Source organism: Bos indicus x Bos taurus, chromosome 17, assembly GCF_003369695.1.
Source record: "Bos indicus x Bos taurus breed Angus x Brahman F1 hybrid chromosome 17, Bos_hybrid_MaternalHap_v2.0, whole genome shotgun sequence".
In the NCBI taxonomy this organism is placed as follows: Eukaryota; Metazoa; Chordata; class Mammalia; order Artiodactyla; family Bovidae; genus Bos; species Bos indicus x Bos taurus.
Window position 1 is genome coordinate 65,051,749 of NC_040092.1, and position 18,099 is coordinate 65,069,847.

At 50.4% G+C, this 18,099-nt stretch overlaps 1 protein-coding gene across 9 annotated transcripts in view; it reads left to right on the forward strand.

The window, feature by feature from the left end:
* The window catches only part of DCLK2 (doublecortin like kinase 2), a 188,746-nt gene extending 171,114 nt beyond the window's left edge, over positions 1-17,632 (forward strand). For 4 of the 9 annotated variants that reach the window (XM_027513415.1, XM_027513414.1, XM_027513417.1 and 1 more), the window contains 6 exons: positions 4,033-4,166; positions 4,569-4,646; positions 9,610-9,706; positions 10,375-10,455; positions 11,514-11,630; positions 16,501-17,632. In XM_027513415.1, the coding sequence (XP_027369216.1) occupies positions 4,033-4,166; positions 4,569-4,646; positions 9,610-9,706; positions 10,375-10,455; positions 11,514-11,630; positions 16,501-16,686 (693 nt within the window). In that variant the 3' untranslated portion in view covers positions 16,687-17,632. The other 5 variants (XM_027513419.1, XM_027513420.1, XR_003506140.1 and 2 more) reach the window with 4 other exon arrangements.
* Positions 17,633-18,099: the final 467 nt, after the last annotated feature.

The following is an 18,099-nucleotide window of genomic DNA, read 5'->3' on the forward strand; positions in this document are numbered from 1 at the left end:
ATGCGAGGCCCCTGGGGTCAGGCTGTGGACACTCTTCATCGCACGTCTCAGTAAGATACGTGTCTGCCACTGCCGACCCAAGGGGACCCCCGGCAGACCTACAGACAGTTAGCACGCTGGCGTCAGCCCGGGATGAGAGTGCCATCGCGGCGCTAGAAGCCAGTCCACAGAGGGGCTGCCAGCCCCTGCTACTCTGAGAGAATCCTATCTGTGAGCACCAGGGCATTCAGACGTCTCATTTGCATCCCCTCGTCTGGCAGCTGTGTCGTAATTTAAACCCTGCCAGCAGAGATGTATGGGTCGCCATGTCAGGGAGCACAGGGGTGGCCATTAATGCCATGAGTTACAGCCGGTGGTGCCCGGTCAGAGTTAACTGTGAGAGACCAGTGATAAATTCCGCCTTTCCAGGGGTTCTGGGGACAGGGGAGAGGAGAGGGCTGGTTTCTCATATTTGAGGTCCTTCTAAATCACGGTGCTGACATTTTATTTAGAGAACTTGCAGCATGCAGTTTGTATGTGGGATGTTTTGCATCTGAGAGCAGCTTGAGACAGGGCCTCTCGGCTGGTGGCGGAGCATCTGCGCACAGCAGAGCCGGCGTTCCCACGCGGGTGCTGGGCTACGTCCTCCCCAGGGTCTGTACGCCCTGTAGCCTTTCAGACTACAGGGGAGTGCAGCGGATGGGAGTGGACTTGTTTGGAATCCCACTTGGCCACCCGCTCGAAACTTGATTTTGCCGGGCCTCGGTTTCCTTGTCTGTAAAGTAGAATAACAGCTCCCTTCCTAGTTGCCCAGCAGGGTGACTACAGAAGTGCGATGAGACGGTGTTTGGGAGACTGTGGGAATCTTCCAGGCCTGTGAGGAGAACTGAACTCTGCCAGAATGAGGCCTTGGAGTCGCTCTGCGTTTATCACCTCTTCCTTAAGATTGGTCTCCTAAAGCAAAGCCCTGCGTGTGCCAGTGTCGGCCTCTTAAAGGAGTCTCATAAGTGTGTGTGTGTGTACCTGCAGATGTATAGGGGTGTATATATATTTTCCTTATGTTCTTTTTCACATATTTGCCTCTGTGTCTAGCACTGATGAGAGATGAATCAGGTAAAACATTATCAGTTCAGGCTTGTCTGCCCTATTTGACACTTCCCTTTTGATGTTTAGCCAGAGTACCCCTTGCTCAAACATTATTCAGTGACTATAGACTCTTCAGTCCCTTTCTGTTTATGCTCCTGCATCTGACTCTGAATTCCTTGTAGAGGATGTGAAAAATGGGACTTCTGGGACCTCTGAGTGTCCAACAACAGCTCTTAAATATCCCTAGGCATCCCTAAATTGAACGTCTAAAATAAACATGATTAAAAAAAAAAAAGAAAAGTACCTAATGAGCATATTGTAAAGTTGTAAAAACAAAGTGACGTTAACAAAACTTTTTTTTACTCTCATGATACATTTAGAATTATAATGTTCTTATCACTGCAATTGCGTAGGGAATTTCTAAAGTCTGGGTTGCAATAAATGCATCATAAATTCTAACTATAATTCAGATTGTTCTCGTTAATGTTTACATTAAACGTAATGGATGGAAAGTCGTCCTAAGACGAAGCATGACTAAGAACCTGGTTTCTGCTGCTTTAGGCTGAATCCTTAGTAGCTTTGAATATGCTTCTGCTGAGCTGTGGGCTGACGCAAAGTGATAAATATCTGTGAGGGCACCCAAATCCTCACCCTCAGTCCTAGGAAACTGAAAAGTCATAAAGATGCTTGCTGAGCGTGGTCTTTGGTACATCAGCGTGGAAGCAATTATTCAAGTACTGAGGTGAAAACTAATCCTCTTCAACTGCTGAGAAGCATCCCAAGCGAGAAGGGTATTTCAGTGGTCCCCCTTGAAAAATGCCTATTAAGATGGGGGTCATTGGCATTAGGAAGGCCTGAGGTTTTTGTTGTTTTTTTTTTATTGAGGAGTATATAATAATCACTCCCCATCATTAAGTATCAGACTGATGGACGGTGTCGTTAATGTGCTTATCTTGAAAAAACATCATTTGCTAAATTTTTCTCTTCCTTTAGTAAGTAGTGATTTAGATAAAAATCTGGTTCCGTTCATAGTGGGAGACAAGGAAACACAAACAAACGTGTAAAATGTAAAAGTAGAGGAAAGATATGACATAAGTACATATTAGGTTTTTGCAGTTATTTTGAAATTCAGTGTTTTCAGAATGGACATCTAAGAGGCAAATTGCTTATTAAAACTCATACGGTCAGGTCTCAGATTATGTTCTTATATACACTTGTTTGCTTCGAAAACCATCCATTTAAAATAACTTCCAGACTTTTATCCCATAAGGAAAGTCTGCTTATATATAAAATTAATTTTTCTGAATTATGGAACGAGCATGTGTTCATTGTAAACATTCTGGAAACTTCTGAAAAGTATAAAGAAGAAAAGTACAGTAACCTTTAATGCTGCCATCTAGCATAAGCTTAACATTTTAGGGTATTACTATATATATATTATATTATATATATATTATAATATATATATTATATATTAAATATATAGAGTAATATATATATTATATAATATATATTATATATTAAAAAGGAACATTCAAAATTATATATATTTAATATATATATTATATATTAAATATATATATAGTAATATATATTATATATTATATAATAATATATATTATATATTAAAGAAAAAGGAACATTCAAAATTATATATAATTTTGAATGTTCCTTTTTCTTTAATACACTGAGTATTTCCCATAGGATTAATATTTGCCTGAATTGTGCTTATTAGTGACTCCATAATATCACTGTAGGAATTTGCTATGATTTATTAAGTCATTAACCTGTTGGCCACTTATGTTGCTTCTATTTTTTAAAAACCAGAAGATGAATTCTGAGGTTGGCATTCTTGGGTATAACCTTTGGATCCATCTCTGTTCCCTTACAGCAGGTTCTTAGAAGTGAATTTACAGATCACAGGTTATTAAGGATATGAAGAAATTTACATAGGACTGCCATACTTTCTAGAAAAGTTGCTTCGATGTCAGCAAACACATCACATCCTCACCAGCACTGTTAAACCTTTTCCAAGATGATGATCCACCTGATCTAATCAGCCATTCCTTCCAGGAAAGAAGGAGCATTCACCCAGTCCTGATCTGAGCTTCATCTCATTTCACTCTCACACCAGCACTGTGAGCCAGGGACCAGCTGTTATCCCATTTCACAGATGACGAAACATGCCCAGGGTGGATGAGGGGCTTTCAGGGGTCAGGTCACCAGACAAATGGGTGGAGTGTTTCGTCCTGCAGGCTTGGGCTGTCTCATCCCAAAGATCATTTTCTTTCTAGATTTCCAAAGTTCTCCCCTAGGTTGGATCACTGTTTATACTCATCGTTGTCTAGAGAGCAAGTCCTAATTGTATCTTGTAAACTAAACGTGAGTTGGAGAGCACCTAGTGCTTTAGTGGACAACCTCTAGTAAACACCATTTCTGAGGCTCTCAAGTGCCAACCCCCACCCCCACCCCGACACGCATGCAGCAGAGGTCAGCGTCCTGCCTTGAGGCTCAGGGGCCTCTCAAGCAAACCAGGTAAGCCGCCCACCTCCCCTCAGCATGCACGCGTGTTCATTCTACTAAATATCTATGAAATATTTTTTCCATATTTCACACAATCAAAATCACACGCAACATCTCTAAAAAAAATATATATATATATATATAGCTTTAAAAAGCAAGAGAGGGACTTCCCTGATGGTCCAGTGGTCGAGACGCCGGGCTTCTGATGCAGGGGCTGCAGGTTCAGTTCCCTGGTCGGGGGACTAAGATGCCACGTGGCCAAAAAATCAAAACACAAAACTAAAAAGCAGCAGAGATAAACCATGGACTTAATATCAGAAGGAGAGGTTTCTTATGATTTGTTGGTAAATGTATCTGTGTCATTTCTGCCCAATTCCAGAGGCTCCCCGCCTTGCGATCAGTGAGGGAAAAACACTTCTGAGCATTCGCTGGTTTCTGTTCCAGGTGTGCGAATATCCTGATGGGACCAAGTCTCTGAAGCTGGGAGACTTCGGGCTGGCCACTGTGGTGGAAGGCCCACTGTACACTGTCTGCGGCACCCCGACTTACGTGGCCCCCGAAATCATTGCTGAAACCGGGTATGCCTCCTATGGGGTTGGGTTAGTGCTTGAACTCTGGGAACAGGTATATTTGCCACGACTGCTGCTGTGGACTCTCATGCCTCCCGGGAACATGGTGGGTGGGAGAGGCTGATTCCCGCACCGTGACTTTGATCCCAGGAACTCCAGTTTGTGCTTGTACTTCCAAGAGCCCTGGGCCTGGACCTCTGTCCCAAGGCCAGTCTTGGAATCCAGATAGTGGAGAGTTTGGGAGAAGAGCAGATACCTTTGTCCAAAGGGTAGTTCATTCATCTGCATGAAACGAGTGGTTTGGTACTGAAAGGCCTTTTCCCCTAACAAACCAAGGCATGTCCTCCAGTCCTGTGGCGGGTTCGTGGGAGTGGCGTCCTGTCTCTCCTCCCACCCGCTCTGTTTCCCCAGCTATGGCCTGAAGGTGGACGTCTGGGCGGCTGGCGTGATCACGTACATACTGCTCTGTGGCTTCCCACCCTTCCGAAGGTCAGTGGCTCTTCAAGTGACCATCTTTGAACTGTAAAGTCTCTCCCTTTGATCGGGAAGCAGACATTCTACTCCTAGCAATCAGGACTGGAAGCGGGTCAATAAAAATGTCAGTAAAAAAATTGTATAAATGTACTGTTCACTTTTAAATCTTAATTTACAACCTATTAATGTATATTCCGCGTCCCCACTTTGGAGGTGACCCAGCCCTCTGCTCTGTGCCTGGCCCCCAGGGTTTCCCATGGTCATTCTTGCGTAAATCTCACCCCACAGTCCAGTGTCTATGACTTCCATTCCCAGTCTTTTTCAAGAGTAGTGAGATTTAAAGATGCTCGCCAAGCAATCTGATCCTCCCAGGTAAGACTTTCTCCAGTTCTTAAGGGTTGTCTCTCCTACCTAATCTGACAGCTGTTTTTTTTTACCAACTCACTTTGCGGAGCATTTGACCTGGTTCTTGCAGACACAGGGAACTTATTCTTTTTCAATTAATTTTGTCCATTTACATACTATTTGGTTAAGGAGCATTACAAATACTTTTGGCATCAACAGGCCTGGGAAGAGCAGATTGACCCTTGATGACCATACACTCACCTGCTGGGAGGACAGGTCACGGGGTCAGGGTGTGTGGTGGGGACACCCCTCCTGAGCGGTGTACGAACAGGGGCCGTGTGGGGCTTCGCTGTACTGTCTCTCTTTACCAGTGCCATCTCCCTCTGAAGCACATGAACACTTTGAAGCAGATGTTAATCTAATGATGCAAGTTCGATGGTTTTCCTCTGACTTTTCTTGAATGCTGTTTTCCTTTTAATCTTTTCGTATGGTCATTTTACAACTGTTTGTAGAGTAGCTCCAGTGGGCCGGGCATCCTTCTAAGTTCTGGGAAGAGTGGGAAACAAGACTTACCCTGTAAGGCCATAGTGTTTGTAGTGTGCAGTCAGTCAGTAAGGGAAAAAATAGATTTATTTCTTCCCTCTCTCCTCCCACATTTTATTATAAAAGCTTTTTATTATACACACTTTATTATAAAAGCTTTCAAACATACAGAAAAGTACAAAGACACGACATTTATCTTTTTTTAAAATGATCTATTTTTAAAATATATTTTTTAACACTGGGTCTTGGTTGTGGCATGTGGGATCTAGTTCCCTGACCAGAGATTAAACCTGGGCGTCCTGTATTAGGGGCATGGAGTCTTAGCCACTGGACCACCAGGGAAGCCCCTAATGATCACTTTTTAGTTGAGTTGAATAGTTGTTGTTGTTTTTGCTTACATTAAATACAGGAATAACACAGATATCAGTCTCTACTTTTGAGAGGCTTATTGGTTTGAAAACACAGCATGAGAATATTGATCAAGCAGAATAACTGAGCGTGAGTTCATGCCAAGTTGAGGGCAGGCTCAGCTGAGCACTGGAAATCACAAAAGGTTTAATGAGAGATACAACACTGGAGTGGGAACTCGTCCTCGTGGCGTGGCTTGGGTTTCTCTAGGTTGGGCTCCTTCCGTCTGGCCATCCATCAACATCTTGGTTTTCCACTGAGATCATTGCCAAGGTGGGTTATTCAGACTGTAGGATATGACATATCTTAGTTTTTACTGAAGAATAGATTTGTTCTAAAAGTAGGGCTATGAATCATTCTGTGGATCGATTGAGCCATTCTCTTGCCTGGGCTGGCCTAGCGGGAGCCTGAGGTCCAGTGTAGCTCACTCACATGCCTGGTAGCGGCTCAGTGTCAGCTGGGACCACAGATTTGACTTAGCCACGTGCCCTCCAGCATCTGAGAGCGAGCATGGGCTTCACACAATGGTGGTGACAGCTTCCTCAAAGCAGCCAGAGAGAGCAAGTTCCTGCCTGAGTACCTTCCAGATCTCTGCTTGCTTCACATTTCTTGATTAATGTCCCATTGATCAAATGAAATCAAATAGCTAAGCCTGGGGTAAATGTGGGAGAAGTTTGTGTCCAAAGAAGGAGGGAAGTAATTCGGGGCTGTTTTTACAGTCACACGGTGCCCTAGCTGGTTTCAGTGATGACTTGCTTTGGGAACCAGTCAAACGCAGAGGGTAGTGGGGTTTGATAGCAGGTAACCCAAGGGCCTGGGGCTTCCCTAGTGACTCGGTAAAGAACTTGCCTGCCAATGCAGGAGATGTGGGTTCTATCCCTGGGTCAGGATTAGCCTTCCAGAAATGGCAACCCACTCCAGTATTCTTGCTTGGAGAATCCCATGGACAGGAGCCTGCCGGGCTGCAGTCCATAGCATCGCAGAATCAGACACACCTGAGCAGCCAACCAACAGCAACAAATCCAAGGTCCATTTACAGCAGAGGTTCCCTCTTTGGTTAAGCCAAGTTGAGAGCAGTTGGAGCAAGGTATGGAGGAGCAGTTGTAGAGGAATGTGTGCTCACAACTCCCTCTAGTGTTTCCATTTGCCAGTGCAGCCTAGAAGTTTTTTTTCTTTGACTTCCTTTTTACTGTTTAACAAAAGAAAGACTCGAATTAACAATACGTATCTATTGTGACTTGTTACCTTGTTCTCTCTGTGGGATCTTCAGATCAGTCTGGCTAATCAAAAGCAGTAGAAGTACATTCTGAAAGCTGCTGCCTTAGAGGTTATATTCAGAAGCTGGTCCTGTAACTCTAGATAGCTTACCTTTGAAAATGTTTTCCCTCTCTCATATCATGTTGTGATGAAAGAGAATTTATTATGTTACATGTTAGTTGTGGAAGCATCTTCATAGCATAGAGAGACATTCTGGATAGATTTTATAACCTACTATAAGAGAGTCGGACACGACTGAAGCGACTTAGCAGCAGTAGCAGCATAGAACTGGTGGAGAAGGAAATGGCAACCCACTCCAGTATTCTTGCTAGAGAATCCCAGGGACAGAGGAGCCTGGTGGGCTGCCGTCTATGGGGTCGCACAGAGTCGGACATGACTGAAACGACTTAGCATAGCATAATATAAAATATTTACATATTTTATATATCATATATATCAAACTATGGAAATGGTCCTTTAAATAATGATAAATGACTATGGTTTAAGATTAAGCAAATCTGCATAAATTTGCTTCTAAAATAAAAGTCTTTCAACAGATATCTCAAAATATTTTCATTGTTCTCTAAAAAAGATTAATTGAACCCAAAGCTTTTTAATTAAAATTGTTCCTTGGAATTGACAGTTTGAGCTTCTTTAACTCTAGCATTTCCCATTCTTTTTTCAGGATTTTCGGGCATTAGTCCTAGGCTGACATGTAATATTTCATTGTTACTGAGAAGAATGTTGCTTTTCCAGGGTTTAGGAATTGCCTAAGGAAGTCTGTTCTTAGGGCCACTGATAACAAATAATACTTGCCTGACTATCCTGAGATGTTTGACGTTTCTCTTAAACACACACCCATACCCCCTCTAAGTGAAATGTTTTGCACATCATTTGTGAAATAGCTTACGACATTTTTCAGGTTACCTCATCTGACCTTTAACACCTTGGCACTGGAAAGAGTGTACACTCAGAGTCTTTTGCTGTTTTCAGAGTTTTTTCTTACTGGGCACTTCCAGACTTACCACACTATACTGTTTGAGAATTAAAAAGTGGCTCAGAGGGTAAAGCATCTGCCTGCAATGTGGGAGACCTGGGTTCAATCCCTGGGTTGGGAAGATTCCCTGGAGAAGGAACTGGCAACCCACTCCACTATTCTTGCCTGGAAAATCCCATGGATGGAGGAGCCTGGCAGGCTACGGCCAATGGGGTTGTAAAAAGTCAGACACAACTGAGCGACTAAAACTTACTGGGGTTGTAAAGAGTCAGACACAACTGAGCGACTAATACTTACTTACACTTATTTGCCAAGTGAGACTGAACTGCTCCTGGATTTTGACCTTGACTCCACCAGCCCATCCTGAGTTTTCTTCTAGGCTTTGCAGTGGCCTAGAGAGCCAGTGACTTGCTTCCCACTCTGGCCATTGATGCGTCCACCAAGGGAAGGGGCCATGTGGCCGTGGAGATGCAGTTTTCTGGGAGGTAGGGGAGGTCCAGTTTCCTGAGTTTTTCCCAGCAGTATTGCCGCATTTCCCTGGCACTGTCCATCAAAAATCAAGTCATCTTTTACTCTTTAGATACCTGTGTGCCGGTGCACCTCTGAGAGAGGCAGGCAGGGAGGGGTGCCCACCTAGGGGGCCTCCAACCCTGCAGTTCTAGGGGGTGTCCTCAGATGATGGGCTTTTGCTCTCACACTGAGCTTCAGTGAAAGGGTTCAGTGGGGAGCATGTTCCACTGTGAATGTTTATCCAGATTCTGAACTCCTTATAGCTTTCCCATGGGTTGGCTGCTTCACTGATCTTTGGCTGTTCTGTTGGGAAAGGAGAAGGGGGAAGGACAAGGAGATCTGACTCAGGTTTGCCACTTCCCCCACTTATTATTATACCATGAATGATTGAGGGCAGATGCCGAGCTGCTTGTTTTTTAAATGAGGACTTGATGTTTTTTGTGGATTCCATTTTTTCTTGAGTCTTTGTTTTTTGTGGAAAAATACATGTAACATAAAATCTATCCCTTGAACCATTTGTAAGTGTACAATTTCAAGTGTTAAGTGGTATTAAATACATTTAAACCATTGGGTAAGTGTCACGACCACCCATCTCCAGAACATCTTTGTCTTCCCACGCTGAAACCTGGTGCCCACCAAACAGCGTTCTTGCATCTCTGCTCCTCTCTCTCTCTGCCCTGCTCCTCCTTTCTCCGCCCTCCTCCCCTCTCTCGCTGATTCCCAGGCCCCTGGAAGTGTTCCTTGGTTCATCACCTAGAAGGGAGAGTGTGTCATCCCAAGCGCCGTTGAGAGGCACAGCCAACCTGTGAAATGCCCACGCCAGAGACACTGGGCTGCCCTGTCCCCCGTCCCCGTGGGCTTTTTATCACAAAGCCGAATGGTGACGCTGACTCTTCTGTTTCTCTGTCACTGACTCAGTGAGAACAACCTCCAGGAAGATCTCTTCGACCAGATCTTGGCTGGGAAGCTGGAGTTCCCAGCCCCCTACTGGGACAACATCACAGACTCGGCCAAGGTACCCATCCCGGCCTGGCTCTGGGGGCGGTGGCGTGTTGAGGGGCCCTCGCCTGTCCCAGGGGATGGTGGCATGTCGAGGGGCCCTCGCCTGTGGGCTGTTGTCGTGTTGAGGGGCCCTCGCCTGTCCCGGGGGGCTGTCGCCGCTCTTGGTGTTGAGCTCCGGGTCTGTCTGGTCATGTGGCTCACTCCGCAGCGTGGTGCCTGAAATACTTCGCCGGATTCTGAAAGCCGGCCTGGCTGTCTTCCCAGTGTGCCGAGGCCACCCCCTTAGGGCTTACAGACGCTTCTCTAAGGCCTCCCTGTGTGTCCCTTCATTTGTCCGAGAGCTGTGTCATAGCCCCCCTCGGCCTGCAGGCGAGGCCCCGTGCGGCCTGTGGCGTTGCCAGAAGGGGCAGCTCCGCAGCACCGGGCTGTGGATGACGGCGGTGGCCAGAGCCCGTAGGAGGGGACGCCGTGGTTTGTGTGGACTCGGGCGAGACCTCTCGTCTCGGTGCTGCTGACGCGGCGGCCATGCCTGGGGAGGTGGCCGTGTGATCGCTTCTGCGTCCAAATACCGAGCTGTGGTGCTGGCTGTCCCCTGAGGCACTTGGTGCAAACTCACGGTTCCTGTCTGCCGTTAGTCACCCCACTTCTGTCTCCTCTGTCCTCTCCTCTCTTTCTTCTCAGGAATTAATCAGTCAGATGCTTCAGGTCAATGTTGAAGCGAGGTGCACAGCAGGACAGATCCTGAGTCACCCCTGGGTGTCCGTAAGTACCCACGTCCCCAGGGAACCGATGTCTCTGTGTCCTCCTCGCCTGGGCTGTGGTGCAGACCGAGTTCTGGGTCCACGTCCTGTGGTGGATCGAGCGTCCTTTTCCGTAATGAGCAAGCAGCATGCAGCCTGCTCTCTGGCCGGACACAGCTGGCTCCAGGCTCCCTCTGTGAGTGGCCGGGCTCATCACAACCTCTGCAGGCCGTGGCGTCCTCGCCTGTGAGGTGCGGGGATTGGCCAGGATGCTCTCTGAGGGCCTCTTCCTGTCATCCTGGAGTTTGAGAGTCTTCAGAGCTTGCCCAGAGATGAGCCTGTGTCAGAGCCTGATCTCTGCCTTCCTGGCATGTGGTCACGGGAGCACTCCTGCTCCTGGTGGGGCAGGCGGGAGCCGAGTGGAGGATGTGTGATGTTCGGAGAGTCCTCTGAGTGTGGGCAGTGCCTCGGGGCCCGGGTGAAACAGTTCACACCAGGGGAGTCTGGGTCCCCCTCAGTCCTGGGAGCCTGGGGCAGTGGCATTAACTCAGGGGCTTTTGCTGACTTCAGGGTGCCCCGTGCACCTTGGCCACCCAGGCTCTGTCCCCCACATTCTGACAACTCCATTCAGACTCTCTGGTCCTGTTATGTGACTTGGTTCTTGGACCAAGTAGCTGAGAGGCCACATTTTTTTATTGAGTGATAAAGACTAGACACTACCTGCATTCTGGACTAAAATGATAATTTTGATGTTTCCATGGGCAGGACCTGTACTAAATTAGATGGCATTTGTGCTGTGGAGGACGGTCTCTGAGCCCTGCAGAAGGTCCTTCTGCCCTCTCCTCAGCCCACTCCAGACCTCAGGAGGGAGGTGCATGGCAGAGGGTCCTTCTGGGGGTAGGGGACCGCCCAATAGCAGGCGTTATTTTCAGTTACTTGACTTACATGGTTCCCCTGATCTCACGGCTCAGACGGCCCAGTAGGAGGAGACGGTGGGAGCGATGGATGGTGTGTGACTGCTGAGGAAGAGACAGCATGGACCCGAGACTCAAAATCTGTGTCTTTGATTCTTTTCTGTAGGATGACGCCTCCCAGGAGAATAATATGCAAGCTGAAGTAACAGGTAAACTCAAACAGCACTTTAATAACGCGCTCCCCAAACAGAACAGCACGACCACCGGGGTCTCCGTTATCATGGTAAGTAGGGCGTGTGGCCGCCCTTGGGCAGCTGCAGGTGCGGCCTGACTGCTCAGCTGACGGTGAACCCTGCAGAGTCAGTGGCCCCGTGCTCCCCTCTCATGGCCCTGGTGCCTTCCGGCTCCTCCCTCCACGACAAGAATGGCCTGGCATGTGAAGGGCACCGTGTGGCCAGCTCCCAGTCTGCGGGTCCTGGGATCAGAGGGTGTGCAGGTTCCAGCCAGGCCAGACTGCAGGGCCCTGGGCCCGGGTCCCCTCCTCTTCTGGGCTCCGTGGGCCCTGGGCTGTGGCGTCTGTCCCAGCTCTGCTTTCCCCCCTAGAGAGGGCTCCCCAGCCAGGCGGGACTTGCAGCCAAAGGCAACGACTCCCTGACTACTCAGGGCTTCACAAATAGATTATTTGAGCTGTGAATGGTTCTTTGGGACTGGGGATAAGAAATGGCTAGAGTTAAGCAAATTCCACTTTTTAAAAAATGAGTATTTTGTGATTTTTAAAAGTTCAGAAGAATGAAAAAAAAAATGGGTTTTTCAGGGTTGGTAAAATTTAATGAGAAGTTAGTAACACAGATCCCCATATTTTGTCAGATCTTCCTTCTAAAATGTTTTTGAGGCAGCTTACCTAAATCCATAAACACAGCAAATGGAAAACCGCATTAAAGTACGTGAAGTAACGTGAAAGTGGGTCAGGGAGCTGGAGAAGATGGCAGAAAAGATAAAAGTGAGTCAGAAGTGTGGCCAGCAGCCCTCCCACCAGCTGTCCAGACCCGGGTCCTTGCTCCTGTGAGCCGTGAAGCTGGCCCCCGTGGGGCCCCCTGCTGCCCCCACTGCTCATAGGACCAGGGAGCAGCAGGGGCTGCCTTCCCGGGGAGAGGCAGGCTTTCTCTGGAGGTGGGGACCCACAGCCGGACAGCGGGTGACGGGCCGGCCATCCCTCCGCTCCATCACTCTGGCCTCAGGACGGACCTCCCCCTCTGGAAAGGCTGATTTCCTCCCCGAATGGGAGGGAACAGTCACTTACTCTCACAGCTCGTTGCACGTCTGATCCTTCCCTTGGAGGCCTGGGTACAGGTGGGAGCCGGGGGGAAGCCCACTGCTCTGTCCTGGGGTGGGGGACCCGTTCTCCATCCTGGGGACCCCTTTCCTCCTCCCCTGCCAGGCTGCAGGCCCCCCGGCAGCTCTGAGTCAGACGAGCGGGAAGGCCTCTTGAGCTGTGGTTTTCCCGGGATCTCAGTAGTGTCCTGCCAAAAGCCTGAGGCAGTGGGAGCTGTCACAGAGGGGCAGCTGAGACCCTGCGAGGAGAGCCGCCCTGCCCGAGCCACGGCAGGAGAACCTTCTCAGTGAGTCATTGCTGCCTGGGCTCGAGTCACAGCCCTGCCACCAGCCATGCTGCCAGGCAGCTCCTGGGGAAATCTAGAAAAACCTGAAGCATCAAAAATTGCCACACTCACCATGTAATAAAAAACCTTATGAGTTAGCACACTTTAATAACCACACGTGAATTAAGCTTCCTGGTCTCCTAGAGGAAGAAGCTTTATAGGATTCACCCAGAGCTCATGAGAGCTTCCCCCCTGGGTCACCTGTTGACTCACGGCCCAGACGCGGGGCCTGTGGCCCACCAAGGTCTGGAACGATTGGCCCCTTTGCCTTTTGGCCCAGTACAGGCTCTGTTCTGGATGAGGATAATCCAGGCCCTCTCAGAACCTATGTCTTGGGGTTTACAAATGGCTTTTTTCCATTTGCTGATGAAGTTCAAGCATTCAGTATCAAACTCCTGACCTTTAACAGGACGTTTGCTTGAATGAACACTGCTTTATTATTTGTGAGTCTAGCAGTGATTGTGAGCATTGTGTGTTCACGTGTGTATTAAGTGTCTTGTCGGGCATGTTGGCGGGGCTCCATCTCACCCCCCGGTCCCCACATAACTCTGCAGCTCCTTAGCTCTGGGGAGGTGCTGGCTGACCCATGAGATCCAAAACCCATGGGGGAGCCAGGAACACTTGTCTCCGGAGGGACCGGTTCTCCACGGCCAGAAAGCCAGCCTGGGAATCTGGCTTGTCCCATGTGGGCCTCCACGGGGAGGGCATCCATCCTCACCCGACAGAGGCCTGGCCGGGCATGGTTGTGTCTGGGCAGCTTGCAACGCTTCTGAGTCATCAGTCATCTGCCCCACCCCCGCCCCTGACCACCACCACCTTCACCACCTTCACCATTACTGTGTGTCTGTGCGTCCTGCCCTTGGGAACAGTTTCAAATGTTTTCTTAAAAATCCTGATTCACACACAGCTCTTCTGGTATGTACCTGTTCTCATATCTGGGCATGTAAGGCTCAGGTGGTTTCCTGCTGATACAGACAGTGTATCAGTGTCCTGAGGCGGGACCCTCTGGTTGGGTTTGGTTCTCCTAGAACCCCCAGAATGGGAGCCTGGGGCTCCGGTGAGGAAACGGTAGGACAGGAATGGTAGGTAACGGTGAGCAAGTGAAGCTGATGCTGTGTCTGCGTTTTGTTTGACAGTTTGACTTGACAGTTTGAGAGGCACTTCAGAGTTTCACTGTGTACCCCGCTGAGACTCTGGGGACCCCGGAGCAGCGTTCTGGTATTCACGTGCTGTGCTTCCTCAGAGCGGCCTCTAATTCTCAGCCCCTCTTGTCTGCATGCTTCTCTCAGACTCTGACAACAGCGTCCAGCTCTCGGCTTCTCACGGGTGCGGGTCTCCTGTACCTACTGGCACCCATTTTGGCCAAACACACCCGTGAAAACTTTCCTTAGAACTCTTCAGCTTGCCACATACACCTTGCTTCCCAGACCAAAAGCTGGTGAGGGCACGGGCGGAGGACCCCAGTCACCCTCCTGCTAAAGGTTGTCTTTCACTGAGGTGCAAATGTGTATCTTTTAGTGGACTACAGCGTTAAGATGGGCGCCTTTGCGAAGGCTTTGGTTCTTTCTGCAAGTGCGTTTGCAAGGAGGCACTGTCCTCCGTAAAACAGTGTGCAGTCAGCTAGGCTTTGGGATAGGAGAATGCTAGAGGGTAGGGTTTTGGTTTAAGTTGGGCCTGCGGGTTCCGATTGCTCTTGTATTCGCCCTGACTTGTCCTGAGAGGCTTAAGGAAAGGCCCTGCACCTGCAGAGCGGGCTCGGGCCTCGCCCAGGAGAGGCCATCTCGTGGTGAAAAGGGAATTAGTGATAAGAAACCCCTGGTGGCTGCATTTTGTAGCCTCTTAGCTGACTTGAGAAAGAATGGATTCAAAAGGAGTGCTTCCTCACTCGGGGGACTGTGCTCCTTTCAGGGGGACGCTGGGAAGGATCGGGGCTTAATTTAAGTTAGACAAAACTGTTCCGACTGTGTTGCTTCTGTTGAAAGTAAGTCCAGTTTCTGTCCCCGCTTCTCTCCCGCTCCTCTCGCCTCTCCCGCCGCCTGCATTGCTTCCCCCTGGCTAGGCCCAAGGCGACGGTATGTACTAACCGCACCGCTCTGTTTCCTCCCGCTGCACACGTTCATGTTCTCGTCGGGAAGAGAAGAGGAGAAATAACCGTGGGGATGTTGGTGTCTTCGGCCCAGGGGAGGCTTTTGGGTGGAAAACGGCGGAAGAAGCCTCTCTGCGAGTTCCGTGTTTTCCCTGAGGGGGGGTCTGGCCTCTGCTCACACTCGCGCTCCGAAGCTTGTTGAGGCGCAGGGCTGAGTTTCAGATTTGGCTTTTCCCCAGTTACCTCTTCTCCAGGAAACGGAAAGTGCCCTTGGCAATCACCGAGTGTTCAGGAAGGGCCTGTGGAGAACACCTGTCTTCCAGTCTGCCCCAAGGGCCCCGCAGGCAGCCGCCCAAGGCCTAGGAAGCCCCATTTGTTCGCATTTTCTCCAGGCACTTTTTTCCGCTCCTGGAGTCCTGGAAGAACCGGATGGTTCCGTTCCCCATCAAAGTGGTTAGACGACAAGAAAAGGATTTCTGGTCTACATGCCTTTCCGCTAAACAGCTAAAGGTGCTGAGAACTGACAGAGCCCCGCGTTTGGAAAACCCGATGAGAGGGCGCCTGGCCTGGCCTCCCTGGCCGAGCAGCAGTCCTCCTACCGGACGGAGGAGGAGGCAGGCAGGCCAGTTCCCAGCTCCAGGCTAGCGTCAGAGAGCAAGGGGACATCTGTGCCCCTGGAGCAGGGGAAAGTGAGAGTGTTAGTCGCTCAGTCATTTCCTACTCTTCGTGATCCCATGGACTGTCGCCCAGTAGGCTCCTCCGTCCATGGAATTCTCCAGGCAATAACACTGGAGTGGGTTGCAATGCCCTTCTCCTGGGGATCTTCCCTACCCAGGGATTGAACCCTGGTCTCCTGCATTACAGGCAGATTTTTTTTTTTTTTAACCGTCTGAGCCACCAGGGGGAGCTTGTCACAACCCTTGGGGGTGTGAAGACACCCCACAGGAAGAGAAGGCCAGGGAGGAGATGCTGGAGGGTGGAAAGATGGGTGATGTTGTTACACCCCACATTCCCAGGCTTTTCATAGATTACCGGTCGCCAGTGCGGCGGTGGTTTCGGGGCGGGGCGGGGGTTAGGTATTATGGGTGACATGACTTAATCTTTCCAGTCTCCCGTTGAGGAACCTTCTTTAGAGAAGTCAGCAGTCAGGTGCCTTGCATTCCCCTGCGGTTTGCTTCTTGTCCAGGACGCTTCTGGGCTCAGATCCCAGAGGCTCCGGCAGGGTCGTAGGAGCAGAGGCCGCGGTGAGGGATGGCGGGACTACTGGGCCGACCGGGGGGCGCCGTTGGGCCGCGGGCGTTACTTCTCCTCTCCTGCTCCCGCCCTGCATGCTCGGCGTGCCCTGCTCGCTCGCGGTGCCGGGCTCAGGCGGCGGGCTCACGAGTCTTCGTCTCCTGCTCTCTCCCCAGAACACGGCTCTAGATAAGGAGGGCCAGATCTTCGGCAGCAAGCTTGGCGCCGAGGGCGGCCGGCCCGGCCTGGAGCCCGCCGCCCCGGCGCCCGCCGCGCCCCCGGAGCCGCCCCCGCACCCCGGCCCTCCCGCCCCGGCCCCGGGCAGCGAGCGGGCGGGGACGTGGCGCCGCCACCGCGACTGACCCGCTGCCCGGCACAGCTCCGCACGCCGCCGCCCGGCCGGGCGCCTCCGGGGCCTGGAGGGGCCCGTTAAGCGTCGGCTTCGGGGACGGTCCTCGGAGCGGCGGCTTTAAATGTTCGCCTTTTCAGTTCAGTGGACGTTGGACGGCATCGCCAGGAGACTGTGCAACTTCGATCCGGCATCCAGCGCATTTTTATAGAAACGCTTCGGCTGAACCAAGGTCTCTATTTAAGAAAACTCGGAGGGCTCCTTTTTCTCTCTCTTTAAAACAGCTCAGAACTGTATCTGACCCTTCGTGGGCACCCTTCCTCTGATGCCGGGGCTTGGGAGCTGGCTTCCAGCGGAAGTCCTGGGCCCCCGGTGGACCCCCTGGTCCCAGCGCTCAGCCCATTTCGGGGTCTCGCAGGTGCGGGGCGCGGGGCTCACGTCAGAGGACCCCGGGTCTGGACTTGGGCATAGGCCCCCGGAAAGGCCGCTGCTTCCTCCACGACGTGCATTTCCTCAGCTCTTCCCACGTCTGTATCGGGAGATGCCCGGGACGTTGTCCTTGGGGATTTTCGAGGAGAGGCAGGTGCCTGTGCGCCGGCGGGGCTTCCTTCTCCAGGTCCCACTGCGGGCACAGCAGGACCGACGTGAGCCCCTCGGAGCCCCCCAGTCTCCCTGTTCCATCCGCTTCTCATCGGCGGCGGGGACAACCCCAGGACGCGCGGGCCCGGTTGGGACTGGGCAGGAAGGTGCCTGCAGACGTCCTCTGTTACTAACCTTCTGGAAGGCTGCTGGCAGTTTTTCCTTTTTTCCACCACCCTGCTGTTTTTAATGATTGTACATAATCAGTGTATTTGTTTTCCCTGCTCATCTTCTAAAGGGGTGAGCCTGTAGTTCCTTCTCACTGTTAGACTTTTGCCCCCTACAAGTGTATCCAATAAACTCTTCCTTCTCGAGAAGTAGTCAGGGTGGCCAGAGGTTCCTGTGTGGCTGTTTGTTTGCATTGCAGTGTGTGGTTAAAGTGACGCCCGCCAGGGCCGGGTTCTGGAAGGTTCCAACGTTTGCTTTTGTGTTGGGGGCATGACTGGGAGGAGAGGTGCTCGGGAAGAACACATGGAGGTGCCCTGGATGCAGGTATATTTGATCACAGGTGCAAAAACACACAGCCAAGGCTCCAAAGCCGACAGGGATTATTGGTGTACAACACAGGACTCTGATGGAACCAGGGATCGGAAGGTCAGGCTTCCGGGAAACAGGGAGTCGGGGCCGCCATTGTTGTTTCTCTGTTTCTGTCTCTTTCAGAGACTGTGCCATCACTTGTCTCTGCTTTTTTCAGTGTATTTTGGCCCTTGATTTCTGTTCTCTGATGACAACTACTTGCTTGGGCTTAGCCTGGAACTGCTCTGTCCCCAGCTTCTCAAGTCCGTAC